Source organism: Lepisma saccharinum, chromosome 24, assembly GCF_977018435.1.
Source record: "Lepisma saccharinum chromosome 24, izLepSacc3.1, whole genome shotgun sequence".
In the NCBI taxonomy this organism is placed as follows: Eukaryota; Metazoa; Arthropoda; class Insecta; order Zygentoma; family Lepismatidae; genus Lepisma; species Lepisma saccharinum.
Window position 1 is genome coordinate 47,848,812 of NC_139252.1, and position 18,527 is coordinate 47,867,338.

General features: G+C 40.3%; 1 protein-coding gene across 4 annotated transcripts in view; it reads right to left on the bottom strand.

Moving 5' to 3' along the window:
• wake (ankyrin repeat and fibronectin type III domain containing protein wide awake) overlaps positions 1–18,527 on the bottom strand; it is a 727,887-nt gene that overhangs the window by 94,906 nt on the left and 614,454 nt on the right. Inside the window, exon 1 of one of the 4 annotated variants that reach the window (XM_083110520.1) lies at positions 818–1,194. The exons of the other annotated variants lie outside the window; for them this stretch is intronic. Within the exon in view, the coding sequence (XP_082966646.1) occupies positions 818–1,121 (304 nt within the window). The 5' untranslated portion in view covers positions 1,122–1,194. Of the gene's footprint in view, positions 1–817; positions 1,195–18,527 lie in introns of those variants that run through there. 4 annotated transcript variants of the gene reach the window in all.

Sequence of the window (18,527 nt, forward strand, 5' to 3'; positions counted from 1 at the left end):
GAAGGACAAACGGAGAAAGAAAGGCAAAGAGACGAAAAAGAGGAAAACAGAAAGAAAGAGATGCAAACGGAGAAAGAAAAGAGGCAAACGGAGAAAGAGAAAGAGGCAAACGGAGAGAGAAAAAAAAGAGGCAAACGGAGAGAGAAAAAAAGAGGCAAACGGAGAGAGAAAAAAGAGGAAAACGGATGAAAGAGAGAGGCAAACGGAGGAAGAAAAAGAGGCATACGGAGGAAGAAAAAGAGGCAAACGGAGGAAGAAAAAGAGGCAAACTGAGGAAGAAAAAAGAGGCAAACTGATGAAAGAGAGGCAAACGGATGAAAGAGAGGCAAACGGATGAAAAATAGAGGCAAACGGAGGAAGAAAAAAGAGGCAAACGGATGAAAGAGGCAAACGGAGGAAGAAAAAGAGGCAATCGGATGAAGGAAAGAGATGCAAACGGAGGAAGAAAAAAAGAGGCAAACGGAGGAAGAAAAAAAGAGGCAAACGGAGGAAGAAAAAAAGAGGCAAACGGAGGAAAGAGGGAGGCAAGGAGCAAGAAAGAGTACGAAGAAAGACGACAAAACGTAGGATGAAAAAATACTCTTAGTGGTCATGATCATCGAATCAGAGGTCAACCTGTCAATATTAACCCCCTCCTTCCCTGAGTCCACGAAATTCTCTGGCGATAACTCTGTGGGGGCATGAGGGACATTTTAACCTTAAATGGCAGTGCATTGTGTGCATTTTGGGGACAAACAAACCTGTGCTTTCTGGCAAGTGCTTATTTCCTTCAAGAGATGCAGAGAAAAGAAAAGGGGGTTGAAAAATATCCACCTACTGCGATCGGTGTTAATGTCCGCCACGGAGTTCCGTCTTTGCGGCTTTTTGTGCCTCCTGCTCCTGGACAGGGTGGCCGACATCATCCTTTCCGTGCTCTCGGGTTCCGACTGCGGCGACGTGGACAGCGAGGACGCCGGCGACAGGGGCGGGGGGCTGCGCAGCTGCGACACTCGCAGGATCTGTATGGGGGAACTGGGCGCCGCTCTCCATCTGGCCGCCGCGAGGGTCGAACTCAGGGTCAGCCGCAAGGACATCCTCACAGACTTCGCTCTCCGGCATCCTGGTCGTCGCTCCACTTCCATCGCCGCGAACTCTCACTGGCACAGATCACTGCACACCCGCTCCAAAGATCACTCTCGCCCCAATGTCTTTGGCGGCTGCGATTGGGAACGGTGATGGTTCTCGGAAAATTCCCTCGTGGGATTTAAAATTTCCCTCGCGGCAAGTAAAAAAATCCCTCACGAGACAAACATTGCCTCTTGATATAACAAGGTTTCTCGCAAGATTCAAAACTTCGTACAGGATTTCAGTATTCTCTCAGCGAGTTCAAATTTCTCAAAACTCTTGGAAAATATTGACAATTTCACTGTTTCGATACAAAAATTCCTTTTGCACTGTAAAAATTTTCTCTTTCGAAGCAAAAATTATCTCTCGTTGTCGATAAATACTTAGAAAAAAAATGGTTGTCAACTTTTCACATAAAAGGAACACAATTTCTTCCTCAAAAGTAATAAACATCCCTCTGATGTAAAGAAATTCCTTTTGCGATATAAAAATTTCCTCTTCCTGAGCAAAAATGCCCTCTCGTTATCGACGAATATTTGTCAATCAATACAAAAACACTGCCCATAATCAACACATATTGCAAGCCTGGGCACAAACATGTCACTAATATCTGGAAACCACTGGCAAATTCTTGGCACCAAAACAAAATTAACTTTCATGGAACAACACTGCTCCCACAGAGAGAAATTTCCCTCCATCTACCATCACCGACACAAAACGTTCCCCCCACAGAACGTTACATCTCTCCTCCCCTCTTTTCCCGACGCACGAAATCACAATCGCGACATGTGGAGCACTCTTGTAAACTCTGCCAATTCATGCACACACACACCCGGTTCCCACGCAACGCACGCACCGAGAGCGATCATCCGACGCGGAGAAGCTACCACAGACTATTGCCGACTCGAACTCCTGCTCGCGGCCTCGGCTAGAAAGGAAAGACCGATTTCCTGCTCCCTGCGATTTCCTCAAACGTGCGATAACAAAGCAGCGTTAAAAGGAAAAGCAACTTGCAGCTTTATTTGTTTACGCTTAAGTCAACTTCGCTCCAGTAGGCATGAAACTGGCATCCAAGCTTGCGAACGTCTCAGATTTTTTTGTGGGAAAATCTTGATTCTGAGTTTGATCCGAAACCCAAACTGGCGCCACAGTCGTTCTCTTCTGGAAGGAGGTGAGAATAATGGACCAATATCTTGTAATTTTAGCAAAGATGTTTGTAGAATTTCCACTTCATACCTGGGAGACAACGTTGTCAACAGTACGGTCCTGCCCGTTCATAGCTTAATAGTCGTCCTGGAGAGAATTTTCGATATATCGAATGTTCAGGCATGTATTTCGAGAGGGTCTGAATCAAGAGTCTCATATAATAATAATAATAGATAAAATAGAAATAATAATAATAGATTGATTGACTTGTTTAATTTTGCTTCACTTTTCTTCCACTCTTGGCTAATCGCGCAGATGAGGATGAGTGATGATATGATAAAATTGATGGGGACACTCACAAACACCCATGTCCAGGCCGGGATTCGAACCTGGGACCCCTGGTGAATAATAATAGTGTTTCCTGACTGATTAAGTTATTTTACGTAACTTTTATGCAACTTTTGGCTAATTGTAAAGATGTGCATGATTTATATTATGATGAAATTAATGAAGGGACAGGTAGGGATTCGAACCAGAGACCGCTGACGTCATAGCGCGCTATGCTAACCAATCCGCCACTGAGTTCGGCGATGGTAAAGTTTATAAAGAAGCCGTTAGATCAGGAACTCCAATTCAAGATACGAGAATTCCAATTCAAAATATGATAATTCCTATTAAAACTAAGGTAATTCCGATCCAAACAAGGCACTTATATTTCTAAAAAGGGCATTCCTTTAGTCAGAAAGGGCAACTCGAATTGCAAAAGACAATTCTAATTCAATACTGAGGACTTTCATTCAAAAAGAATTTGATTTAAACAAAAAGAGAGAACTTTTAAAAAGTGGGTTGAAAAAATAGATTTTTGATTCAAAAAGAGATTTTTTAAGACAGCAATGGAATTTGATGGAAGTCAAAATAAATGGAAGGTAAATGCATAATTCCTCTCTGTTGCAGACAGGGGACGTCGAATCCGGGTTGATTCGGCACCGGACGAGTAGCGAAGGGACAATTTGGTTCAGCCAGTTCCCGAGCGACGACTTAATCCGATTATCAATCACTTGAAGCGACGTTCCTATTATTCTGCCTCCCCCCTCCCTCCCCCTCCTCTCGTGCCATTTGGCTCGCTGCTAGCGTTTCACTTGTGCGACCTTCTGGTGTGGTCACCGAACCGACTTTCGCCCGCCAGAAAGAAAGAGGTCATTGATGGTGCTCTATTACGTTACACAATGTTGCCACGTCTAGGTCATGGTTTTGCAGCAGTTTACATCGTAAACAATCACTGTTAAAATCCAGAGGGCGTCCACGGTTCGGGAATTTCACTGGCGTATTTAAGGAGGGGATTTGGAGTTTGGCCTCTCCCTAGAAATATTTATATATGTATAATGATAGTTTTCGTATGTTGACTGTAAAATGTAAATCATGTATTAATGTACTGCGATTTATGTGTTGAATAGAATTGGGACAGTTTTGAGTAAATACTGGAGACTAAATGAAGGTTTCAAGACGGAGATCAGATTTAAGGCTGGCTGCTAGACTATACCATGTTCTAATTGCAATTGGCTTCCCTAACAGCCTATCAGAGCGAAAGTTTGGTCATTTGAAGATAATCTGTGAGTTAGCAAGGGAAAGTTTTTTCTTCTGTGGTTTCCGAGTGTTGGTTGTTTTTGTACGCTGTTCGATTAAAGAAAAAGTGTATTCGTGTTCATTAATATTTAGAAATTTATCCAAAGCGATGAGATTTGTACAAGGCAGATGTGATTAGCCAATAATGAAAATCCTTATTATCACCAATGTATTAAATGGTGGACATATTAGTTGAACAAAATATTGTCAAATTGTCCATCTTTTTAGCTCGTCTGTTCTGCGCAATGCCTTGTGGGAGCAAAAGTATACCGGCAAGTACGTTAACGAGCGAGTGACAAAAACTAGCAGATGAACAAGTCCAACTTTAAAATCCAGCAGGGAATCTAGCCTAGTGTGATTCAGGCAATAGATCCTTCAAGACTTCTAGATGCAGGAATTACCGTTTGGGAGTGTTATCTTGTTCAAGAAGTCAGTAAAGCACAATGTAAGGCAGGTAGGTAGCAGTGTTGCCACGTGAAGGGAAATTTCCCTCTTGCAGGGAAATTCTGCCCGAATTTTAAGGGAAAAGGGAATTTCGATGAGAAATACCAACATTTCCGGGAAATTTGAAGACACCAATATTGGAACAGATTGTAGGTATTAAAGATTATATTAGTTCCACTTTCATATCCTTAACGTTTTGCTGCGCTACGACGCCAGGGGTCCCGGGTTCGAATCCCGGCTTGGGCATGGGTGTTTGTGACTGTCCATTCATCAATTTCATCATGTCATCACTCATCTCCATCTTTGCAAATTAGCAAAAGAGTGTCACATAAAGCAGTAAAATAAAGCAAATCAATCAATCATTAACTTTTTGCTGTGACGTCTTATTTCTTTCTACTGAATAATATAAATGTCTATTTACATTTATAAAATTATTATTTTACGTCGCTTTTTTACATATTCGATTTTATTAAAATTTTTAATGCGCACAAACATGGCCCAACGAAAATATTGCTGAAACTACAAATTATCATTATTATTATTACTATTATTATTTTCATCGATTATTATTATTATAACACGATTTCTTTATATGAAGGGAATAATTGGGCAAAAAAGGGAAATTTAATCCCTTGCAAAGAGAAATTGTGCCATCACATTGTGGCAACACTGTTAGGTAAGGGTTGATATGTGTGTGTGAGTGATCTGCGTTGGTTCAGTTGTTATTGCGTCTGTCTGCCACGCGAGGGACCCGGGTTCGATTCCAGAGTTGCGCGATTTCAGGTGAGAATTGTTCCAGCAATGCCTCGAGCAGCTCTGGGGTTCCCTCAGTCACTAATGATTGATTGATTTTATATTTACGGGCACATCAGCACATAGGCTATTTGTGCCCAAACGCAATTGGGGGATATACCGCCTAACTAATACAAAATTAAAAACAGGTTCCATACCCGTTGAGGCACATAGTGGTTTGGATCCCACTTTAAACTGTAGGTTCAGTCCCGATTAGCCTATCTGTGCACAAAGTGTACTTAAAACGAAAACTCAATCACATCTTTCATAGGTCGTCCTCGACGTGGCTATCAGACCGTGTAGAAAAGTCACGTTAAAAGTAACGAAATAGACACAGGACATAAAGATTCAAAGTCTAGACAGAGGGTCTGTATCACTGCTTCGAGTTTCGGGAGGATCAAAGAAGACCGGAAACGACAACCGGAAGCGGAAGGTCAGCCGAGTCCCGCGAGAGGGGTGAAGGCGGCTGACATAATCAAGACGCAACAACACATGACACCGTCTCCATGTCCACATGGGGAAAACTGTCAGTGATTCATATCAGTCACCTCCTACCGCCCCCGTAACTAGATCCCGGAACTTTACCTTATATGTATTTGTTGTCTATTGTCAAGATTTTCGGGCCGTTATTTTACGTTACTTTTCTGCAATTTTTGGCTAATCGCGACGATGAGGATGAGTGAGACTGTCTAATATTGACATTCACAATTATTATGAACTTATTGTAAAAAAATAAGGTGTTTGCAACACTGATACATATTTCATTTGTTTAAAAAGTTGTTGATAAAATTTGAACATCTAAGAAATGGCTGTGAATACTATCTATCATTGTGATTGTACAAGTGTGTTAATATAGATCTATATTCGAAATTATTATCTACATTTTTATTTGTGCAATCCGTGAACTTAATTAAAAGTTGGGATTAGGCAAAGGGCCACGTCTCATGATATGATGAAATTGATGAAGATTGACTGATTTGGTTCGTTTTACTTCGATTTTCTGCAACTTTTGGATGATGAACTTGATAAAGGGACACTCACAAAGAATTCCCTTGCCCAAGCCTGGATTCGAACCCGGAACCCGGCGTCGTAGCGCGCTGTGCTAACCCATCCATCACGGAGGTCGGCGCCCGAATTCGATTCCCGGTTGAGGCATGTAGTGGTTCGGTTTAACCTATCTGAGCTTACAGTAGACTCAAACTATGCGACAATTTCATTCAAGTCCAATTTACGTTCAGATAAGCTAATCAGAAACTATACTTAACAGTTTAAAGTGGGAATCTAGCCTGAGACCCATTGATTACAGCGTTCCCCTGTTGGACAGGGTCTCAACATGAAAATAGGGAGATCAGGATTAAAAGCGAAATCAATCTCTAACACACAGAATGAAAGAAAGAAAGGGTGAACAGGAAAACAGCGAATTAAATACGGCGCAAAATAATTTGGAAAATTTCACTTTTGCGTCCTATCCCTTTCATCACTTGAACTGTCTTTACTTGGCAACACTTACGCCATTACTTCTAATCCTGAACGTGGGTGTTCGGTATAGCTAAGCTGAGCCCTTTATAGTAAAATTGGATTTGTTGATTCCTAAACAAAATACAATTTCATGAGCAGACCTTTCGCTAGGATGCAGGGGCGTCTCCAAAGAGAGACTCGAAGAGAAACATCCATGACCAGGTTTGAGACCTTCCGCGTCGAGACCGTGAGAATCAATCAAGAGACGAAGACAGGAGTGAAATGGAAACAAAAATTAAATACATATAAAAGGAAAAGGAACAGAGAAATAGAAAGGAAAAAGTAGGGAAAAGAATAGAAATAAAGGTGACAGGAGGAGAGAGAAACATGGACAAAATGAGGACAGATAAGATGCGACAGGAATAAAGAGAATTAGAGACGAAAGAATGAAAGAGAAATAGAGAGGAAAGGAAGAAATAAATCAAGAAAGGCAGAGAGAGATAAATTGAGAAGAAAAGAAGAGAGAAATTGAGAAGAAAAGAAGAGAGAAATTGAGAACAAAAGAAGAAAGAAATTAAGAAAAGAATAGAGAAAGTGAGAAGAAAAGAATCGAGAAAGTGAGAAGAAATGAAGATAGAACTACAAAAGATAGGAAGAAAGAAATAGAGAACAAAAGAAGAAAGAAATTGAGAAGAAATGTAGATAGAAATAGAGAAGAAAGGACGAGAGAAATAGAGGCGACAGGAAGAGAGAAATTGAGACAAAAGGAAGAAAGAAAAAGAGACGAAAGCAAGAGACAGAGACAGAGACTAAAAGAAAGTAAACTACACTCAGAAAACGAGGAGTATGGAGACAGAGAAAATAGATATATCAAGAGAAGAGTATAAGGAGAAAGCCAGAGATAAAAAGGAATAACAGTAACAACGCCCGCCAAAAAGTTCGTTCACAATATCTGGCAACATTGTTCTGGTGGCGCGATTTTCTCCTAAATCCTCATATCCAGCCGCAAAGTCATTTCTGAAGGATGCAGTGCGTGAAACGACCATTTAGCATGCAGAACACTCAACATAACATCGCGTCTGCTGACAGGTGGCACCACTAAACCAGTTGTTTACATACGCAATCATTGTTCCTCGCTGCTTTTATTTACACTTGTGTGCATTGCTTTGCGCTCTGGTGCTGGCGTATTTTACACCAAGTTTCCTCGGAAATAAATCTCTCTCACAAGTGCCTGTTCTGTAGTGAAAAGTTAAGGGTAACACAGTTTGATGCAGCCACAAGTGGGAAGAAAGTACCACATTCGTGGTGGACTAGACACACCAAGGTTCCAGGTTCGAGTCCCGTTCAGAGTTTAAGTCGACTTGTATGCTCAGATAGATTAATCACGGCTGGAACTACAGTTTATAAAGTGTAAACAACTGGTTCAGTGGTGACACCTGTCAACAGATGTTATGTTGAGTGTTTTGCATGTTAAATGGTGACATAAAATTAATTGATTTGTTTTATTTTAGTAACTTTGCTTTTCGGCCACATTTGACTAATATATCATGTGCAGAACCTCCACGGCGGCCATCTTGGATTTCGGACGTCATGTATGGTTCCTGACACATTGTAATACATGATTGAATGCCTCGAAATAAAAGCATGATCCATACACATGTCTTCCCTTCGTGTAAAAACCCAACAAACTCACAAATGGCCAAAATTACTCCGAAAGGAGTTAAGGAGATATGGTCGTTTCAATACGCCACAATAGCAGGCATCAACAAAATATCACAGGCAGTAATTTTCTCCCTTTATATACCAGAATGGCAAGTAAAGTGTAAAATATGCATAGACTCCTTGCAGAAAAGGGCACGAAATAGTTTCACTCCATAACAGTGTGAGATATGAAAAAAACGGTAAGAATAAATTTAGTTCCTTTTTCAATTCTGAATTAAACATGTATCTATGAAAAAATTTCCAAAACCACTATTAAAGGAGTTATGATGGATTTTCGTAGTTAGTAGCCATCTTGGATCTATGACGTCATACAGGCCTTCTGCCACAATTGCGGATAAAACACCTGGTAGTACATGATTGTGTATCACACTAGCAATTATTACCAGTAGTCATATATCCCCTTCATTCAAAAACCCACGGAGTATAGAAATATTGACATATGCCCCTGGAGTATGAACTAGTGAATATTATAGTTATTATTATTATTACGTGAACAGGTAAAAAGACTATACAAGAAGCATGTATGCCCAGCTTATGTTTAGTTAAGATCAATAAAATTCGTATAGAAACAGCTGTTTTACCAATTATTTATTGAATACCAAAAATATTGTTAGGTTCAGCTGATGCAACGTAAAGTCCCTGATGCGTATTATTATTCGTACGCATACACTTCGCACGCACTGTCAACGCAAATCATATTATAATCATTACCTTCATGTAATTTCTGTGGAAATAAATCAACATTTTGTTTATTTAATTTTTGAGGGGATACGGAACCCCTCGATCCTTCTCTAAATACGCCCTTGGACAGCCACATAGACAGTGGAGTGCTCAGCATTTTTGAAAGCCAGTTCTTTTGCCATCATTTCCTGTCATTGATGCCAAAGCTGAAGGGTTATGACCCACAACAACCTCCCTTGGGCACGCCACTGCACACAGAGGATTATACTAGCTGTGATCCGAGACGCCAGAGTCTCGCTGATCTGCAAAATGCAGTCCTGAGTGTACTACTGGTTAGAGAGGTCGACATTTGGTTATCTTCAGAAAAGGCACCAAATACACAGAAGAGAAAGCAAGCATGTTTATTTTTCTTCTCCTGTGACCATGTACAGGAGCAAAGTACGTTTCCGCATGTTCCTGTAACCATCCCCAGTCATTAACAATACTTAAACTAGGAATAACGGTTGCAGACATGATCACGTGATGTCTGCAACCGCATTAGTTTCGCGGTTATATATATATATATATTGCTCGGAACCACCGAAACATTTCACCTTCTCGCCATTGAGGTTTTTTACGTCCGTCCCACTTCACGGCACGATGAAGCTCCAGCTCACATGTAACCCGACAACTAGCCTTGGAAAGAGAACCTCTTTCGCGGTTTAATCGGATTACACGAGCTTTACTTTGCGCTTGCAGTGTGGAGGTGGCGACAGTGTTGCAAACCAACTGTCAGCAGTATCCCCAGTAGTTTTTAAGGGGCTTTCATATACCACCCAGGTGTTCTTTCTTAAATAAAAAGGTGGTCATGTGACATCAAAATAGGTTAGAATTTAATGAAAAACATGATAGTGTTCTCAGTTGTAACGTAACTTCAATTGTTCACGTAAGAGGTTGTTTTCTAAGAGTTTGCTGAATTCTCAGCGTTCGCCGTTGTTGGGAAACCTGATGGTAAGAGACCTGTAGGAAGGCCAAGACGAAGATGGAGGGACAACGTTGAGATGGACCTAAGGGAAATCGGTAGGGATGGAAAAGAGTATATAGATCTTGCTCAGGATAGGGACAGATGGAAGGCCTGTGTCGCTGCAGCCATGAACCTTCGGGTTTAAGAAGGCTAGAGAGTTAGTTAGTTAGTTAGAAGATTAGAATTAGGACAGAAAAGAAAGGACCATCACTCATATCATCAGTTCATCGCCATTGTCGCGATTAACCCAATAAGTGGAAAAGCAACGCGATTGTATGAGAATGGTTAGTAACTATAAAACCGAACACACCACAGTGTTTCCCAAAATCCCATTTTTTTGTCACATGACCACTTTTCGGAAATGAAGTTGTCTCCAAGATGGCGGTCATCTTGTTAACACGGCCTCGATGGCACCCTCCCCCCCTCACCCACATCATGTTTCTGGACATTGGATTGGTGTTTGTCTTTTATAGGGGTGGTTACGTTCTTTTGGTCCACCCTGTATACGCCTCACACATCAAAAGAAGCACTAAATGAAATGGCCTAATAATATTAGTATTGAACCACTTTTCTTCAATTCCAGTTGACAGATCAGTATTTCGCACATATCTATAGGTTAGTCAATAACCACTCACTGAAACAACAAAATTCCGTCATTACTGGATTTGACGTCATAACACATGAAGAGCATTACTTTTCAATCTTAGCATCTTAAATGTTAAGCTACCCAGTTATGTGTAACACGGTGGTGGGCATGAAGATTTATGAGACAAAACAAAACTTGTTGAAAGATTGAATAATATTACATATCCTCCCGACAACATTCCGAGGCTAATGTATTAATTATACTTCCAAATGTGTTAAATGATGGTGTGAAATGCATAAAGAGGAAAGTTAATGGAAGAGTAGCTTTTACAGAGCGTCGGAAGTGAATGAGGATGGAAGGATCATATATTTTCGGTTACTAGCAATATTATTTTCTTCCTGTTCGGTGATATTATACCCAAAATTAGTTTTTTTTAAAAAAAAACAGAACTTCGCAATAAAATAAGTTTCCTTATTTTCAGCCATTTATACTCTCTACAGAACCTGAGTGACAGAATTTACAAATTACTGAATACTTGGAACTTCTTCATTAGTCAACACATAACTGCTTGGAACTTCTACATTAGTCAACACACAACTGCTTGGAACTTCTACATTAGTCAACACACAACTGCTTCGAACTTCTACATTAGTCAACACACAACTGCTTCGAACTTCTACATTAGTCAACACACAACTGCTTCGAACTTCTACATTAGTCAACACACAACTGCTTGGAACTTCTACATTAGTCAACACACAACTGCTTCGAACTTCTACATTAGTCAACACACAACTGCTTGGAACTTCTACATTAGTCAACACACAACTGCTTGGAACTTCTACATTAGTCAACACACAACTGCTTGGAACTTCTACATTAGTCAACACACAACTGCTTGGAACTTCTACACTAGTCAACACACAACTGCTTGGAACTTCTACATTAGTCAACACACAACTGCTTAGAACTTCTACATTAGTCAACACACAACTGCTTGGAACTTCTACATTAGTCAACACACAACTGCTTGGAACTTCTACATTAGTCAACACACAACTGCTTGGAACTTCTACATTAGTCAACACACAACTGCTTGGAACTTCTACATTAGTCAACACACAACTGCTTGGAACTTCTACATTAGACAACACACAACTGCTTGGAACTTCTACATTAGTCAACACATAACTGCTTGGAACTTCTAGATTAATCAACCATAACTGCTAGGAACTTTCAAATTAATAAATATCGCTACATGAACTTAAAAAACAATCATACAATCCCTCCCTCCAAACTGCTTGGAACTTCTAGATTAATCAACCATAACTGCTAGGAACTTTCAAATTAATAAATATCGCTACATGAACTTAAAAAACAATCATAGAATCCCTCCCTCCAAAAAAAAAAACACACGTAAAAAATACTAAAAACACAATTTTTCGACTTACTGTGCACAAAAATGTGTTTATTGTTTATCCACTTCTTTGAAGTGTGTTCTAAGTTCACTTTATACGCAGATAGGCTAATCGGTATACAGTTTCAAGTGGGCTTCGAACCACTAAGTGCCTCCACCGGATATCAAACCCGGGGGCCCATTGATTACAAGGAATTCCGGCACGGGTGTTCTTTGTGAGTGTCCCTTCATCAATTTCATCATATTATCACTCATCCTCATCTTCAACGTCGCGATTTGCCAAAAGTGGCAGTAAAGCGATGCTAAATAACAAAAATCAAATCACTAACGGTGTATTTCCTCTCTATCCAATCTTGTTTTTCGAACGCGGCTATTTCGCACAGTGGTTTCTAGACGTAGCGCCATTGTTCATACAGTTAGCAACACTGACTGGAGTGCTTTCTTCCCTCGGGCTGCTTCGGGAACGTTCATTCTGTTCCTCCCCTCAAACCGCTAAACGTGTCACGTGCCAAATCCATTCCATTTCCTGCCGTTTCGCTTCTCCAGAAAATCCTACAGATTTGCATCCAGCATTTTCCCGCCACTCCCTCCCCCCTTATGGAACCGTAATGCTGCTTGTAGGTTTCAATATGGAAGATATAAGATGAAGTTTTCACAGCATCCAAATTCAATCTGTCTTCCCCCTTTTTTTCCTATTCGCCTAAACGAAAAGCGGGGAACATATCTTCAGGGGCATTTTGGTAGAATGACAATTTCATCTTCAAAACGAACCCTTCTAAAACTCAATCTGCATGAAGCTCGTTTAGAGCCATGTCCATTGCATACAAATCCATACCATCCACAATATAATCTGGTATATTGTAGCAATATCAGAGTGCAAAACATTACTTTTTGTACAGTCACAGACAAAAAAATGGGATACGTACAGTTGGGAGCTGAGAAGACTGCGAGGCTGGGGAATGCGAAACTGAGCTGCCTGTTGTCGCCGTGTGCAGCCAGCTCGTCTTCCTTTCATGGTTGTAGCGGCAAAAATAAAAAAAAGGCATGGTACGAAAACGCATTGCAAATGAATGGAACATATTACATAGTAACAAGTGAAAGCAACACTAATAATGGAGTAAAACTTCACAAATCAAAGCAATCTGCTTCCAACGTGACTAAGAAAGTAAGGGTGTGTGCGTGCTTATTGTCTAGCGCCTTGTTAATGCTTCTTTCCTGGACAAATTTATAGTCATTTTGGCTCTAAGTTACCCCCAATACCCCTATACGCCTTCATGGCGTGGTGCTATGCACAGGGGAGCACTTTACCTTTTTTTGTATACCTTTTCACACCCATAAACACAAACTTACGCCCCTCAAATAAAAAATTCTGAATAAACCTTTGCTCAACCCCCGAGCCGGCTTTCCCGCTTTTCGTTGCATGTTAATTCTATTGATAGTTAACCTTCAGCGACCCACTTTACTAGATATAGTCTGCTCTATACATATACATTTACTTATACACACACGCCAGAACATTCATTCGATTTTTAAAACAAATTTATTTCCGAAAACACGGAAGAAGTGTGAATTCCTATGCCGTTGCTGGTCTTGGAGATGTTCCGTGGCTGACATCATCCGTGGAGGTTCACGAATGGTTCCGAACTTTTCCGAACGCCAGACTGCACCTCACACTAAGTCCAGATTCCATTATAAGATTCTCACCCTTTCCTACAGGGACTTCTGCATGTCTGGCAACACTGAAAAATTGAACACTAAGTCGAAGCTCCCCTCCCCACACTTCCTCCCCATTCATCCCGAACCTCACCCCGCACTCACATTCTTCTCAGCTCCCAACTGGTAGATCCTGCCAGCCGTTATGCGTGTTGCCTAACTCTGCGGTAATGATTGATTTAGTTTATTTTACTTCCTGCCACTTTTGGATAATCGTGAGTGATGATATGATTAGATTGATGAAGGAACACTCACAAACACCCATGCCCAGGTCGGGATTCGAACCCGGGAACTCCAGCGTCGTACAGCACTGTGCTCTACGGCAATAAATAGATTTTAATAGCAAATAACGCCTTGCAAGGAAGCAATTATTTCAGGATCTAGGCGTTCCATTTTTATTGCTGGTGAGTGTACGTTATTGTATACGATCTTGTAGGGTATAGGAGGTGACTTTACCTTAGCACTCAAAAGTCACCCCTCTCTTGAACGTAGTACACCCCACAAAACTTTTTGGGGGCGGTAAATAGACGAAATGCTTATTTACACTCCTGGGAAATTTCCAACGATATGTCTGCAATTCACGGGTTCCAGCATTTCCGGAGAACATTTGAATCGTATAAATACGGCCCGGGACATTATGTTATAACATATTTTTCATTTGGCTTTGGATCTAATATTGGGGTGAGATCTTTACATATCTGATGAAAATCAGCCGAAACAGACAAACTTGACAAAGCATATTTTGACATATTTCACCAATTTCGCGTTTTAACAACATATTTTTTCAATGTTGTTGTAATAAGACATATTTTTGTATAATTTCGTAATTCTCTCGCACATAATCGGTTATTTCATATTGTTTTCTTCGGATCTTTAGCACAACGGGTAGTTCATATTGTCGATGGCAGGATATGGAAGTTACGGAGGAAGAAAGGTGCCATCTTTTCTTAGTACAGAGAAAATAATACCACACTTTTTTTTTATCCCGCCGACAATTGATAGCCATGCAAACATTATTGAGGAAAAATGTTCTCTCTCATTGTTGCACGGGAAGTAAAGAAGTTTCGTTTTCATTTCTTTGTCTTTTTCGCTTTTCTCAAAAATCAGTCAAAAGTAAAAATAACATTCGGTACATTACAGCCCCTACTCTACTCTTTCGGGTATGGGAGAAATTCGAGAGTACTGTTGTGCATATTTTTGGCTTTACTGGGAATATGCATTTTTCTGACATATTTGTAATTTTTCACGACATATTTTCCAATTTATATGACATAATTACATACATATTTTACAGTCTTATAGGACATCAAGTCCGGGGCCTAGTAATAAGAAAATCAGATGCCACGTGGTAGCGCATATTCTGAGGTGGGTAGTTTGAGATTGAACAAGCAGAATGTTTGTGGCTGTAACAGTGGGCGCATCCTGAAAATTTTACCTGGTTTACCTCAACAATTCTTATTTATTGTAGGTAGAAAATACAATCAGAAACACATGTGGACAGCACACAACACAGGCGCAATAGAGGATTACTCTGGACAGGGGTTCAGGAACCGTATCCTCGTCAGTTTTGTAAATGCAGTCCAGGGTGTACTACGTGGTAGTGAGGTTGACATCTGGGTGTCTTGAGAAAGGGTCATTGACGTGTCCCCAAGGGGGGGGGGGGTTTGGTGGGTGTCGTAACCCCCTCCTTTGGTCCAGTATTCCTAAAAAAATGAACGACAAAGGCAGAAAAGGATGTCAAAATGAGGGCTGAGCAGTGATGTGCTTCTACGCGTAAACAACAATAGTCTACATTCTACACGTAGACTATTTTATACACTTAGATTACTTAATCTATGTAAAAAACATGGCGAAAGGTGATAATTTAGCAAAGGGAGCCGTGGATTTAGAATAAAATTATACTGCGTATCAGTTGCTGATGTGTGAGCAGAAATTTTCATACTCTTTCTTCCAAATTCGAACAATTTCTCTCCTAGGAAGAAACCTAATATAGGAAATATTCTAGTGTTTTATGGGGAAAAGACCACTTTTGCCTCACGACTGCCATCTGTTGTTGTTTTTTGCATACTATTTATCTTCTTTCATAATTGATAATAGAAGAGAAGAGAAATTTGTTGTAAATAGGATTATTTTTATTTCGTTAGGAACCAATATAGTTGAAAATGTCACTTTCCTTTCACGAGACCCTTGAAAATTAATTTTAATGCACGTTAAATTGTCTACGTAGTCTATGTAAACTACAACCCAATGTAATATACGCGTAGATTACGTGTAGACAACGCATGTAGACGTAAACTTATAGTCTACGGCACATCACTGGGGCTGAGTACCAAAGAAAGTATACGTATCGCCCCCTTTTTCAAAAATCCTGGACACGCCACTGCTTATATCATAATCATGAAAGAATATAAATCTTTAACGACAGTGTTTTTTTTTATTTAGTAGGAAGACTTCTCTCAGAGGTGGCTCTGAAGTGTTGTTGCCAAATTTACGAATTCTGGACTAGATTTTTTTTTCGGAGTGGAAATATAACACGTTGCAAAGTGTATATAATATTTCGTTAATAATTAAACGTGCAACAAGTAGATTCTTCTATTTATTTAAGTGTTAAATATCCTCCCCGATGGCGCAGTGGTAGCGTCGCCGCCTTGTAATCAAGGGGTCCCGGGTGCGTATTTCACATATGCACATTGAAATAGAGATTGGAGGCGTGGCTTGTAATGGAGAAGTTTCTGGTTGGTTGGTCTATTTTTTCTTTATTGAGCACTTCTATGGCGTGCCTAACAATTAACTACAGGCTTGAACTTGTTCAATGATGTAAACCACTTATATTTTCCTTTTCTATTTATTTTCTACTTTTTATACATTGCTTTGATCTTTTCTACATCTTCCTATTGTAGTTCACTTTCACTAAATCCATACTTATCCTCCAGCGATTTATTTATATTCCTTCGCCTTGTGCTGTCATCTAATTTTCTTTTTTGAAACTCCTCTCTTTTCATCTTTTGTTGTTTCCAGTATGTAATATCTGGTTTGTAACAACTTTTTACAAAACAAATAGCAGCGCGCTTATATAGTCGAAATTAAGGTTTTGGCGCTACTCAAGGTTTTGACAATTTCTTAAAGTAGGAATTAAAAATGATCCTTGTTTGCATCTGACGAAAAGCGAAAAATGACCCAATATATTAAATAATTGTATAAGAATTTTCATCGAACGCAACATTTTAAAAATTATTGCGTCTTTTATTTCCAATAAGAAAGTCTATTCGCTTTTCGAGTATTGATTACTATCCGATTGCGTTGTATTTTTCCCACTAGATGGTTCTGCTTGTAGTCTGTGGTTTACAGAAAGTGTTCGCACAAGTCAATTAAATAAATGTCAGTGTCCTATCCTATATCATTGAGGCAGTCTGCTAGCCAATAGGGAGCATTCATACACAAACCACGCCCACAATCTCTATTTCAATGTGCACATGTGAAATACGCGTCCCGGGTTCGATACCCGGTGGAGGCACATAGTGGTTCGGATCCCACTTTAAACTGTAGGTCCAGTCCTGATTAGCCTTACTGTGCATAAAGTGGACTTAAAACACCAAATCAATCAATCAATTAAGTGTTAAATATAATGATTGTCTCTTTCCCCTAAACGCATGGCAATGAAAACAGGCAGAATTGCATTGGTGCCACAGCAAAGCTAGAGCGGGACAAAAGTCATTGGTTCCTGCGATTGTGACGTCAACCTGGCTGCGTTGCCTAGGTCCAGCGTCAGACCGACCTCTCTACGGGCCACAGATACAGAGCTGGTCATCGTGTGAATTGAAAGTTCGTTACATATATGGAGTCCCATATCTACACGTCGGACTGCTCTTAAACGTCCGAACACACGAGCTTGTGCTCCAACTTGCCAACAGCGCGAACTTCTGCCACCCGCCTAATTTCATGGCCGTTGTTTAGTGTTCCAGTTACTCCTGAAGTCGCCAAATTTGTAAACATCAACCTTAGGGAAACAGGATCAGTGTCCATCTAAATCTTAAGTATTCCATGATACATGTAGTGGCAATGTCAGCCATGTTAAACATTTGCATACTCGTTCATTAACGAAGCAAACATAACATATTTGTATTGCGGGAAGTAACACGTTTTTTTTGCATGCAATCGTGTCTTTCCACGCAACAGAACACACCTGTACGTCACGCTCGCTAGCAAAACATACACGCACACGCATAACCTGGGCAATGTTTGCAAGTCTCATGCAAACATTGATGTTTCTCGTGATTACGAATGCCTCGGTCTCAATTAGAAGAGTCTGCCATCCGAACTCGAGAAATAGTCGGCTAGGTCTCCCGCCTAGAGGTTTGTCAACGACCCAACAAGAGTTTCTGCCTTACAATGACGTCACCAACGGTGTAATCTTCCACTAGGTTAACCACTACGATGGGAATGAGGTTTCCCAGGATTTTATGAAACGACCGACGCCGCTTCTCATGTTTCCGCAGTCCTCCAAGCGAAGTTACGTCAAAAATTAAATTCCAGACACCTTCTCTCGAAAGGGTTGGAAAACCTTTCTAGAAAAAAAGTCGTTTTCACGTTCAGAAGAGACAACGGCGCTTATGGAGAAACCGCACAGTGTTGCCAATACAGCGCTAGCTCATGTCGCCGGGAAATGATGACCTTCCTTCACAATGAAGGTGTTACATATTTTGTATATATAATGATAATTATATGTAATTATTAATATTATACTGTGAACGTTACAGTTACCCTTTTTACTATGATCCATTGCGATCACTACACACGCGAGTGTAATGCACGAATATGACACTTCAGGAATCACTTTA